Source organism: Mya arenaria, chromosome 14, assembly GCF_026914265.1.
Source record: "Mya arenaria isolate MELC-2E11 chromosome 14, ASM2691426v1".
NCBI classification, from domain to species: Eukaryota; Metazoa; Mollusca; class Bivalvia; order Myida; family Myidae; genus Mya; species Mya arenaria.
In genome coordinates, this window is record NC_069135.1 from 5,531,596 (window position 1) to 5,544,939 (window position 13,344).

Below are 13,344 nucleotides of genomic sequence, written 5' to 3' on the forward strand. Positions count from 1 at the left end.
TCTCACCTATTTTCAGTCTGAATTTATTCCAAACGATTCTACCGTGGAGCAGCTTGCTTCTTTCCGATGGTACAGAAGTGAGAGCTGCATGGCATAAACAGGCGTGTAGATTACGCATACGGTTTCGCTTAAAGCGGTTGAAAACTTCACTGTAGTTATGTCTGAAATGAGAAAAAAAATACTTCCGAATTAGTTTCCTCTGCCAATGATATTCTAGTTAATGAACAGATATTAGAAGGAATTATATATACAATTAGCATGAGATATCCTCAATCTAGCTCTACGTAGTCATGACGATACAGACCTTTGAACCAAATTTTTAGAATACCAAGCCATACTATTGTGTTGCGTCTCCATTTAGAGAATGATGGCCTAGGAAAACCCGAAAATCAAAATTAAATACTTACGTTATGTAGGAATCAAATCGACAAATACAAAAATGCTCCGTTCTTTGGGTTTATAGCAGACGAAACTACGGACGCGTCTTCTATAGGGCAAATGGTGCTCTGTTTGAGTTTCTTTTACCACATAACCAAGTCGGTTAGGGCAGACTTCATATTCATATTCCCATTGCAAAATGTAAGTTACTACTAGGGCATCTTTCTCCGACGCGTCCCTGGCAAATTGAAAACAAGCCGGTGTATACAAAGAAATAAGTCCGCGGTAAAGGCTACGATGGAGTGTCCGACAAGTCGGAAACGCTCCGTGGTGTTTAAACACGAGTTCGAGAAATAATTCCCGAGGCAGTGTTCACCCACTGCCAAGCATTTTCCATGCGTCCGAGGAGCAACTTGCCTGCAACATGATGAAAACGGTTCAAGAAGTAGCGTTCCTGTTTATCTACTCGGGCAAACGGCTGTTGTGTTTTCAGAATACTCTCGTAAATGATCAAGTAAAGCAAGTAACAAATGGAAAATAGGACAGAAGTAAAGTCACTTTGTGAAACACGATGGTTATTCAGGGTTTGTTTAGGCCTAAAAAATAAATTGTTTGGTTAGGGTAACATCCTTTTCAAAAATAGGCAGGGTAGGTAGGCTTTTTATTTTTATTTATTTATTTTTTATAAGGCTTTATATAAGAATGTAATTTTCATCATTGGAGAATGGTGTTAGAGTTATCTTCTGTATAAGTAACTACATATTGAAAAGCAATTAAAGATTATTATTATTATTTTTTATTGTTTTTAGTTTTTCCTAAAAAAATCAAATTGACTATAAAAACGGTAGGGTCGGCGCCTTTTCCGTAGGTAGAGTCGGGTTACACGAACCAAATGTATTTTTTGTAGGCCTTAGCACCATGTGAAAGTAGTTAAGACATATGTATATGTTATCATGACCACCGTAGATTATTAGATCGGGCTTGGTTTGATGAACGTCCACCGTAGTTGGGACATAACACTGGTTTAGTGGTAGCTGTGTTTGCAGGATGAAAGAAGGGACGACTATTCCTCCTATATTACATGTAGCCAACATTATGATGAATCCCCGGACAGGTGTTTCAGTGACCTGATCATAATTATGCGGTTGTACGCAAACTGATACGGCAATTTTCCCAGGGTTTCCAGACCTTTTATTCAGTGACGATGCTCACGTGTACGCTTCTATAATTTAAATTAATTGTGTAATCGACTTTAGAACAACTGCGTGGGCAGTAAAGACAAATATGGCTGTACATTTTCACCTTTTTTATTTTCGGGCTTTGCACTGCACTCGGACTAATCTTAAAATTTACTAGTAATTCATCGTCTGCATATATTGTATTTTCCTGAAGTTACAGTCCATGTTATAGAAATGAATTCCGAAGGTTGCATATGTATCAAGGGTATTTTGTGTATGTTTGGCGTACAAAATGCTATTGCGTATACGTACGGTCATTTATATTTTGTGAAATATACGCCAATAGTCACCAACGAAAAATATACGTGGGAGCATGCCGACGAGCACCTGTAGAATGGTACGTTATGTAGATTTGGGCCCAGCTACGCGCCTGATGAAGGTCTTCTTTGAGGTATGTAAAATTGATACCGCAGGTTCCCTACATGTCTGCCTTACAGACTTTTTAGATATAAAAAGTAGCCTGTCGTCTTATCAGGCATCGCCGCTGGAACCGTTTGAGAATATAACGCTATACCGCAATGATTTGTTCGCGTTCCTTACACCAACCACAATGTTCGTTAAATGCAGTCACCTATCAGACTCTGCAGATAACACGACTTGACGATCCTAGTTCTGCCGCATCTCAACGGTCAGAGCATGCCTGGGCAGAACGATCATGGCTGACATCTTTCCAACAACAACCAAATACATGAGACATCAATACCAAAACATGTTGGCGTCACGCATTCAAGAACTTGTTCATTGCATTATCACGTTGTGTCTGTCAAACAAAGCTTCAAAGAGTATCAAAATAAGGAGTTCTGTATGTTACTTGAAACAATATGATACATATACTTTTAGACCGTTCTTGACCCGCTATACACAAAACGCCATATTATTATTAGTTTGTCGTGGGAACGTGACAGTTAGTGGTGAACGAGATAATTAGTCGTGGGAACGAGAAAGTAAGTCGTGGAAATGAGATCGTTAGTCGTGGGAACGAGATAGTAAGTCGTGGGAACGAGATAGTAAGTCGTGTGAACGAGATAGTTAGTCGTGGGAACGAGATCGTTAGTCGTGGGAACGAGCTAGTAAGTCGTGGGAACGAGATAGTAAATCGTGGGAACGAGATCGTTAGTCGTGGGAACGAAATAGTAAGTCGTGGGAACGAGATCGTTAGTCGTGGGAAAGAGATCGTTAGTCGTGGGAACGAGATAGTAAGTCGTGGGAACGAGATCGTTAGTCGTGGGAACGAGATAGTAAGTCGTTGGAACGAGATCGTTAGTCGTGGGAACGAGATCGTTAGTCGTGGGAACGAGATCGTTAGTCGTGGGAACGAGATCGTTAGTCGTGGGAACGAGATAGTAAGTCGTGGGAACGAGATAGTAAATCGTGGGAACGAGACAGTAAATCGTGGGAACGAGATCGATAGTCGTGGGAACGCGATCGTTAGTCTTGGGCACGCGATTGTTAGTCGTGGGAACGAGAAAGTAAGTCGTGGGAACGAGATAGTAAGTCGTGGGAACGAGATCGTTAGTCGTTGGAACGAGATAGTAAGTCGTGGGAACGAGAAAGTGAGTCGTGGGAACGAGATAGTAAGTACTGGGAACGTGATCGTTAGTCGTTGGAACGAGATAGTAAGTGGTGGGAACGAGATAGTGTCGCGTAATGCTACTGTTCACTTAACTTTCGTGATAGTTCGTTCAGTAAACAACCAACAACTGTTGGAAGTCTGTAAGTTATTAAACAACAACCGTTCGAATGTCAGTTCTTTATTGTTCCACGTTCTTTCTAAGTATAATAATCAGTATATAATACAGCATGACATTTAAGGTAGTCCCGCATCCTAACTGCCGTCCATTAAGGACCCAAGGCCGCTCTCCTTGCCTTGCCTAACCCAACTCTGTTTTCACATCCCAAATCATCTCTCTTATACTGATTTGTTGTCTACATATGACAGCTTTACAACCACAGGAATACACGTTTTTGTAATTAACATGACCATTTTGTACATTTGTACCAGGTCGGCTGTCAACCATCTCCATATTCAAATGACAATCAAATATGCCCTACATTACTAAACATACAGTATGTAGACACATATCCATTTAATTAAATCTTAATTATATCTTAAATATAACGTATTACGTCACATTCTATACGTAACTCTGTTACGTGACAATAGTAAGTCGTGGGAACGAGATAGTAAGTCGTGGGAACTAGATCGTTAGTCGTGAGAATTAGATAGTTAGTCGTGGGAACGAGATAGTTAGTCGTGGGAACGTCGTGGGAACGAGATAGTTAGTCGTGGGAACGAGATAGTAATTCGTGGGAACGAGATAGTTAGTCGTGGGAACGAGATCGTTAGTCGCTATTCAAATAGGTTGGCCGCTAATGGTATCCAGTACACGCGTAGCCGACTCGTACGAGGTACAATTAACGGCCAACCTCTTTGAATAGAACGTCCCTTCACCCCGGTCAATCAATAGCGGTAGCGGTTACAGAAATTCTGTGATGATCAGGGGAGGTAATTCTGATTATTTTTTTTGACATTTTGTAGAAATTTCTTTCGGATTTCTTTCTTTTTTATGAAGGTAAATTCACGTGGATTTTTATTTTATTGTAAGTATATTTTATGACAAACAGTACATATCATGCTAGACATTCTTAAAAACGGTTCTAGTTAAAAGGTGCACAGCACAGGAGCTTCGCGAGGATCCTCAGGGTCACGTCTTCGCACCACTCCAGATGGGTTTTGACGGTCTCGATGCCGGTGCCTTGGACCTGGGTCTTGTTCAGGTACTCATCGGGTGTGTAGTGGGTCTCGGCGGCGAGCACGAGTTTGGTCGGGGTGTAGTCGTCGGCGTAGGAGTAATCCTTTCCGAACAGGATCTTCCTCTTGGGCTCGGCGATGATCTTACGTATGGCGACCTCAATGTCGTGGTTGTTCTGTCCCAGAATGCCCTGCAGCAGGTTGAACACGTTGTTGGTGCCTGGCGGTCCGTTCATCACGTTATACCATCGGCGGTCTGGATGCGGACGGCACTTGTAGTAGTAGGTAAAGGACGGTCTCATGTTCTTGCAGCGGACGGTCTTCTTCTTGTACAGCTTGACCAGATCCCCCGTGGGATACGTCTTACCTGCGTCCTTGAACTGGTTGTCGTAGTCCCAGGTGTAGTACAGATCCATCTTGTCGTACTGGATGGTCTTGATGTTGCTCATCATCAACTGGGTGTGAGCCGGAACGTAACCGTAGCTCAGCGTATCCTTCCGGTTGAAGTTGCTTATCTCTAAGGCCATGTCCAGGAACTGGTAGCGCTCGTAGTTGTCCAGGTTGGCTGCCATCACGTCGGGCCAGTCTTTGATGACGGCGTTCCTGACGGTGAACGGAGCACAGAGGTACACAATCGTGTCCGGAGAATCCAAAGTGAGTACCTGATGGTAGCCCATGTGCGAGAACTTCATGGTCATGACCTTCATGGCGTCGACTCCAAATCCCTGGTGCGCCTGACAAGGTTGGTTTTCGGGTAGACGGAAAGTCGTCAGTCTCCTCCGTGGAACCGGATGCGGCTTCGTCGGCTTCGTCGTCCTCCTCGTCGTCGCCGTTTCCGACGGGGACTGAGACATATCCGATTCGTCCTCCGTACTGCCCCCTTCCAGAATCTCGTCCAGCGCGTCTGGCTCTCTTAGCAACCGTAGGACCTGTGTAGGTGTTAAAACCTGATGCTGCACGTTTAGGCATTGCTTTATCTTGTAGGTGCACGGGTAGAGTCGCGTCCGCTTCTGTCCGTCGTCTTCCAAAGATTCCAAGTATTCCTGGGATTCGTAGAGTGGCGATTCCAACTCCTTGCGGTTCGCCAACCAGACGTCGAAGAGTTCCAAGTCTTTTGCCGATCGCGTTTTTGTCCCGTAAGTCGGTTTCGGTTTCTGTGTCTTTTTATCCTATTTCCACCTCTAGCCAAAGTATCCATCGTGCGAGTGACCTGTGTCCAGTCGCACCGCTCCTTATATACGCGAGGGACCAATCACCTTCAAATTTATTCGCGAACAACAAAATAGTTTTTCTTCCTACGCGGACTTTTTTTATCTCGAACCTTCTATTGCGGAAAACACTAGACGAGGAGGACGACGAAGCCGACGAAGCCGCATCCGGTTCCACGGAGGAGACCGACGAAAAGATGGATCTGTACTACACCTGGGACTACGACAACCAGTTCAAGGACGCAGGTAAGACGTATCCCACGGGGGATCTGGTCAAGCTGTACAAGAAGAAGACCGTCCGCTGCAAGAACATGAGACCGTCCTTTACCTACTACTACAAGTGCTGTCCGCATCCAGACCGCCGATGGCTCAACGTGATGAACGGACCGCCAGGCACCAACAACGTGTTCAACCTGCTGCAGGGCATTCTGGGACAGAACAACCACGACATTGAGGTCGCCATACGTAAGATCATCGCCGAGCCCAAGAGGAAGATCCTGTTCGGAAAGGATTACTCCTACGCCGACGACTACACCCCGACCAAACTCGTGCTCGCCGCCGAGACCCACTACACACCCGATGAGTACCTGAACAAGACCCAGGTCCAAGGCACCGGCATCGAGACCGTCAAAACCCATCTGGAGTGGTGCGAAGACGTGACCCTGAGGATCCTCGCGAAGAACCTGAGCTGTGCACCTTTTAACTAGAACCGTTTTTAAGAATGTCTAGCATGATATGTACTGTTTGTCATAAAATATACTTACAATAAAATAAAAATCCACGTGAATTTACCTTCACAAAAAAAAATAGAAATTCGAAAGAAATTTCTACAAAATGTCAAAAACAAATCAGAATTACCTCCCCTGATCATCACAGAGAATTTCTGTAACCGCTACCGATATTGATTGACCGGGGTGAAGGGACGTTCTATTCAAAGAGGTTGTCCGCTAATTGTATCTCGTACGAGTCGGCTACGCGTGTAGTAAACGTGATAGTAAGTCGTGGGAATTAGATAGTTAGTCACCCACGTTATAAAAAACACATATGTCACCCATATGCCACCATACGATATGACAAATGCAAGGGTATGACATTTTATTGGCGTTTAAAATATGCAATAGATGCCCTATAGCATAATGCATGTGTTCGTTATCATTAAATAAATAAATAAGTTCTCAGTCAGATACACTACGTTTTAATTTTAGATATGTACACTACTATTCAAATAGGGGCAAACACTGTATCAATAAAGCTGTAACAAATTAAAGGAAATATCTATGAAAGTGGTGCCAGTGAAGTCAAAAGAATCTGGGCCCGTGCCAGCGCTACTGCGTCACGGTTTATCTGAGCGGAAGCTGCCTATATAGAAAACTTTTGAACTCATAATTATTTCAAGCTTTATAATTCCAGGATAACTGGGTAGGATATTGATTCATATTTTATGAGACAATCAATCGACCCGTTTGAAGATTAAAACCTGTCGAGAATATTTATCCGATACAGTTTAAAACAAAATGGCCGGAGGAAAGATTTTCCAGCGCAAACTTTTCCGTTCTTATAAGTCATTGAAACTTTATTAATTCGTTTTGTGTGTTTTTATGTTCAAGTGATCATATCGCAAAAATATGAACCAGTTTTCAGGAGTATACAAAAGTTGTCTTTTGTTGTTATTCAAAGGTATGTGGGTTGTTTTGTTCCAATGGAACCTTTACTTATTAAATTATCTGATAATCAAATAATCGTGTCACCGCCCTTATTCAAAGTTTGATCCAATTTCCTTGTAAGGGTTCTATGTGTATTATATAAAACCGTTCAGTATGTTTAATTTTGGAATTATGGATTTTGATTTATACTTTGACATTTTACAAAATTTGAGTATATATAGTTAAGAACACAACATCATTTTATTAAGACTTGTACAATGTACATTGTCTAAAGTACATACATTGTTCACATTATATACAACATGTACAATTTATTTGCACAAATATAAATTGTTTAAGTCAGTACAATATAACAAGGTGTGTTCTAACCGATTTAAATCATATTTCAGTTGATATGTTTGACTTAACATGTGAGTTTGGTTAATGGTCACCAAGCCGTACAAGTGGGCTTCCTCCGGGTTCTCTTGTTTCCTTAGCGCAAGATTATACTCTCGCTTAACATCGTACCAACGAGAGTGATTAGTATAATGTCGTTTCACATTTGCTGTAAAATTGAACAAAATATACTTGCGTATTCTTGATATTTCTAACCAACTGATTTGGCAATGAAACGGGATTACATAACAAGTGTGTTAACGGAATTGTGTTCATTAACTTGAAGAGAGCGTTGTTAAAATGTATAGCAGTTACTAGTATGTATGAAATGAATCAGGTTTCCACATACTGGCCTACGATTTCAGCTGACAAAATTATATTAATTTTATTAGTGTCCCAATGTTGGCATGTGTTACTTAGAGTTTGTCTCGATGAATAATTTCCAACTTTTGATAAGGACGAGTCATAAAACAACCAAACCTCATGTGCACATTCTAAACATTTCAGCATTAGTTTACATGTTGTCCCCGATTATTGTCCAATCAGGTGACTTGGTTTCCAGTGCAAAATTGTCAATTTCTTTTACGGTTCAAGTACATTGACTTAGGCATCTGTGACAACAGAGAAATATGTTGGAGCAAAACTAGAACGTAGAGGATTCATCTGAGTTCTAATGCACCAGTCAATTGTAACCACGGCCCCCAGGTTTGGGGGTATACCGGGGATAGCGGGGGAAATGGGCCGTGTTTTTACCTTTCAGGTAGCCCCGCAGTGCCGGGTGAATGCGGTGGTTTTGTCTTTGCGAAAAATATAGCGGGGAATGGGCCTTACCTAGGGTCCCGGGGTTCGGGGGCATTTGGCGGGGATTTTACCAGCAGTTCGTCCCCGCAGGGCGGGTTTTTTACCCAGGCTTGGCTGGACCGAAAGTCGAAGTCCCCGCTTTTCCCCAGACCTGGGGGGGGGGGGGTTACAATTGACTGGTGCATAACCCACGTGTTGATATTCTACAGCCTGTTCTATTTATTTGAAAGCAATTCCAGTTCTGCTGAATCATCTGTAGTTTTCAAGATATTGTATTACAGTGTGTGTATACCACGTGATAAATTACGTCATATGTGTTACGTCGGAAGGCAACATTTTGCATAAAATGAAGACTTAAATCAAAGAAAACTGTTCTTAAACTACACCATTTTAAATAAAAACAAATGCCAGTCTATGCCACTTAAAGAGCCCCGCCTTCGTTTATTACCGAAGTTTGATTAGGTGATTAGTTTCCTCAAACACTTCAACAAACCTGTTTCCATAATAATGTTTGACAGTGCTCCGTCAGACGGCCGTATTTTGAAAAGGTTATTCGAAGTGTTTGAAGAAACTAAACTCTCAAACAAACGCTGGTAAAAGACCGAAGGCGGGGCTCCTTTAAAGGCGAGGACTGCGCTATGTTTCATTTAATATGGTGAAGAAATAGTGAAGTTATTTTTGTTTTAAATCTTCATTCGAAGCAAAATATGGCCTTCCGACGTAGCATTTATGACGCAATTTATCACGTGGTATACACACACTGTATTACATGTTTGTTAATAATGTATGACAAAATTGTTCTTCTTTTCTTTCACGCATGCAATATTTGTATTTGTTTGTGTTTATACCGATGAGCTATAATATATGTTTAAGTTAAATAATTTATGCATTATGTTCAGTGCAGCTATTCGCCTGGGCCAAGTTTCATTTAAAATCGTTAATTTCCAGGCGTAACCTCGTTTCGGTGTTTACTGCGTTTCAATAAAAGTATTTCTCGGATATTTATCGCATACCTTTTAAGAATGAAGCCCTAGTTCATACTGCATTCTGCGAAAAAAATACAGGCCACATGTGAAAATGGCGTAGCGCAAGAAATCACGAGATTTCAATACATTGAATAAAACCACTGTTTTGCTTTTTTTTCTCGCGTCGCGTCATTTTCATCTACACGCACGCACGCACGCACGCACGCACGCACACACACACACACACACACACACACACACACACGTTGAATTTTCGTCCCATTTTCAGTCCTGAAGTATGTTGCGGGAAAGGAGTGTTACAACTTCAAGTCAGACGAGCGGGTACTGCAGTGCGACAATGGGTGTTGCGGGGATAAGTATGATGAATACTGCTGTAACTCCACCATGCAGATTGTTGGATTTGCCATAGGTTAGGAACCTTGTTTTACCTTTAAATAAAAGTAGATTTGGTATGTGTCAAATACTCGCGACACATAGTAGTTAGTAGCACATATCAACCTTAGAAGTGGGTCATTGACGAGCCTTTGTCTCTGATATCAAATAAATAGAACTATCAATGGTTAAATGGCCCCTAAGGACATCAAACATCATGTAAACGTGTTCACATTAAACCGGTTCACAAATCTATTAATCAACGGATCAATGAAGGTTACAGCGTTTAGTGGCAGCAAAAGTTTTTAAACGTCCACGTGAAAATAGTTCCAACGTATTTTAGTATTTTAGTACACTCGTGTAAACGTGTGAATGAAGAAACCAACATGAGATTTCTTCATTAGTTAATTCACGATATTTCATTTCATGTGTATTGTTTTACATTAATTCATTTGACCTCATTGTTTTCGGTGAAATTTATGTTATTCCATTCCAGGAGGGATAGTTCTTCTGGCAGTAATCATTGGGGTTATTCCATTCCAGGAGGGATAGTTCTTCTGGCAGTAATCATTGGGGTTATTCCATTCCAGGAGGGATAGTTCTTCTGGCAGTAATCATTGGTGTTTGCTACTATTTTTACCGGAAGAAGCATAAAGGTCGGGAAGCGTCACCAGGTGGCGGAATAATGGGTCGGTTTGGTTTCCGGTCACAGGCCAATACATCGAACACAGGACACAACAGAGGTAAAGATGCGCGCCCTTTTGAGCTGTCTAAGCTTATTTATACTCGCACTCGGGCCTTGCCCATTTGGCCAGTGCTCCGTTAATAGGATTGTTAGTCATTTTAGGTTTTTGGAGCATAGTGCACAGACAGAATGTAACCATGCTTAGAGCTACCCTGGTTCTTTAACGTGCACCAGTGTATAGCACTGTCACACGGGACCCCCATTTAACGTCCCTCCTGGAAGACGATGCGATGGGGAATCGAACCTGCTTCCCCTGGATTGATAGTCAAGTGGGTTACCACTAGACCACGGATCCGCCATATGCGCGCCATTCTGTGAATGAATAATATTTATGCACCAGTCAATTGTAACCACGCCCCCCCCCCCCCCTCATGTCCGGCGGTATACCGGGAATAGCCGGGGAAATGGGCCGTGTTTTAACCTTCCCGGTGGCCCCGCAGTGCCGGGTGAATATGAGGTGGTTTTGTCTTCACGCCAAATATAGCGGGGAATGAATGGCGAAACAATACCCCCAGTTAATCAGGGTGACATGCAATTAATATTAACACTTAAACTAGGAATGTACTTTTAACGGAAGGATGCATTATAAAATACACTAATCTGTTTATAATCCGGAATCAAGGATTACGGATGTCCCTTTTTATAATTTAACGCGTAAGCTTATGGGTGGTTATCCGATTAACTCAAAGTGGGTATTGTGAAGTCCGTCATCACGCCAAACATTCGGAGCTCCTCGGCCATTTTCATCGAAATCAACCATGTATTTGGACGATTTACATACTCAGAAATTGGATTTATATATAACAGTTATGTTTGCATGCGTGAGAATGTTCTTACGGGGTGTGTAAGCACCGAAATGTACTTGCTATGCAATCAGATCTCAAAATATGCACAAGTCCACAGTTCGCACAATATTGAAACGAAATAGTAACCAGCCTACAGTAGAAGTGTTCTTACACGGTACCACATTCTCCGATTTTCGAAATACGTCCGTTAAATGAAATTATCAAATAAAGTATAAATCATACTCACGTTTGTTCATGTAAACATAGGGCACAGCTCCACCACGGAAGTGTCGACAGCTCTTTTTCCTTGCACCACCGGAAAGTGGTGGGGCTGGCGTTTAGAGGCCGTGTACAAGGCTTAATCATTAATAATTTCAACTTTCGCGGTTGTTTGTAAGGTCCGCCCCCTGACACCCATCCGATACACATTCTGTCAGATTTCGCGTTGACAATGTGTCAGCCAATGAAGTTGTATTCTAAGTCAGTTCTATGCTTACTCCGCCCATTCTTAATCATTAGAATGTTACTTCATGCCATCTCACTATTACATAGTCAATAAATGTGTCTTCAATATTAGCAATCGGTAAAATATGATTTGATTTTTTTTCTTATTTGCAATGAAATAGCTCGACAAAGAGCGCCACAGTCCCGCCGACCTCCCTACAGAATACCCATCAACAGAGGTTCGCCATCCAGTAGCGCCACACACGTGAACCCCGCTTACGGAACGTCAATGAATACTCGCAACGCCCTTGACTATCAGTACAGCATTCCGCCCCAGGATATATACCCACCAATGCCCCCGAGCGCTCCTCCACCATATGAAATGTCGGTCGCCCCACCTCCATATGTCGAGCACAAGACAGGCGAACCACCCCCTCCTCCAGAATACAATCTTGTAGCAGGACACAGTTATTTGACTTCGCCTATAGGTGGCAAACCCGGGCAATATTATACGGATAATATGCCACCGCCAGCGAACTAGCTACGTCTTACTCGAGTATGGTTTTGTTCTGTGGCATTTGGAACTCCTCGACCATTTTTATCGAAAACAAACCTCGGATGTATTTGGACGGTTTACATACTCAAATGTTTAAGTACGCTGCAAGTAGATCGCGTAGTTATTTTATTTAGCAGTTAAACTTAATGACTTAAACTCTTGGGAATCTGAATTATGTTTGCAATAATAAACTTCAATGCCAATCAATTTAAACTTATATCGATAAAAACAACCTTAAACACTACATTTAATTAATGGTATAATTAAAAAACTTACGAACTACTTCAACTAATGTACTGGCATTCATCCGAGGTTGTTTTCGATAAAAATGGCCGAGGAGCTCCGAAAGGTTCTGTGGTTGTTTATAAGAGTGCAGTCTGTCATTATTTTATATTAAAAATCCCGTGCATCTAGTTAAACAGATAAAACAAGCAACGAGAACGAACATGGTTGATATTACTAACTTCTCTGTGATAGTACACGTTGTATTTTCGGATAATTTAGCTAAATATAAATATAGGTTACATTTTTCCAACATTTATCAAGGAAAACCTTACAGAATATTACGTCTTCTGGTGAACTTAAATAGTGTATGTTTCAATTGACAATGAAGTTTTGAATATATTGACAGGACAAAACAGACCAAATTAGAAATTGCCAATCTTTGTAACGAACCATATTTCTTTTGTTATATCGAAGTTACTGGTTTTCCATTAAAAGATAAATAAAAAATTACAATGCGTTTCATCGCTACCTGCTAATCATGTGTTCTTCGTAAAGGTTTTGCGACGGGGCATGTCCCTGTGGTTAAAATTGTTTATTGTGCAATCTCAATTGAATTCTATGATAAAAACATTTGAAGCAAAAAAATCAATAAAAACATTATTTCTCTTTATTGATCTTGATTGTGATATAGTATATATAAATGTCTTAAATTAAAGTGTGCTGTAAGAATCATTAAAATGTTGTTTTATAAAGATTAACTGTTTTGAATAACTTTGGTCGTTTTACTTAATAAAATAGTTCCACAACTTCTTTGT

General features: G+C 41.4%; 1 protein-coding gene across 1 annotated transcript; it reads left to right on the top strand.

Annotated features, from left to right (window-relative positions):
- Positions 1 to 7,084: 7,084 nt before the first annotated feature.
- Positions 7,085 to 13,324, top strand: LOC128218440 (heterogeneous nuclear ribonucleoprotein U-like protein 1). Its single transcript, XM_052926108.1, has 4 exons — positions 7,085 to 7,253; positions 9,671 to 9,811; positions 10,365 to 10,517; positions 11,931 to 13,324. The coding sequence occupies exons 1-4, from the start codon at positions 7,202 to 7,204 to the stop codon at positions 12,287 to 12,289; spliced, it is 705 nt and encodes a 234-aa protein (XP_052782068.1). The 5' UTR covers positions 7,085 to 7,201; the 3' UTR covers positions 12,290 to 13,324.
- Positions 13,325 to 13,344: the final 20 nt, after the last annotated feature.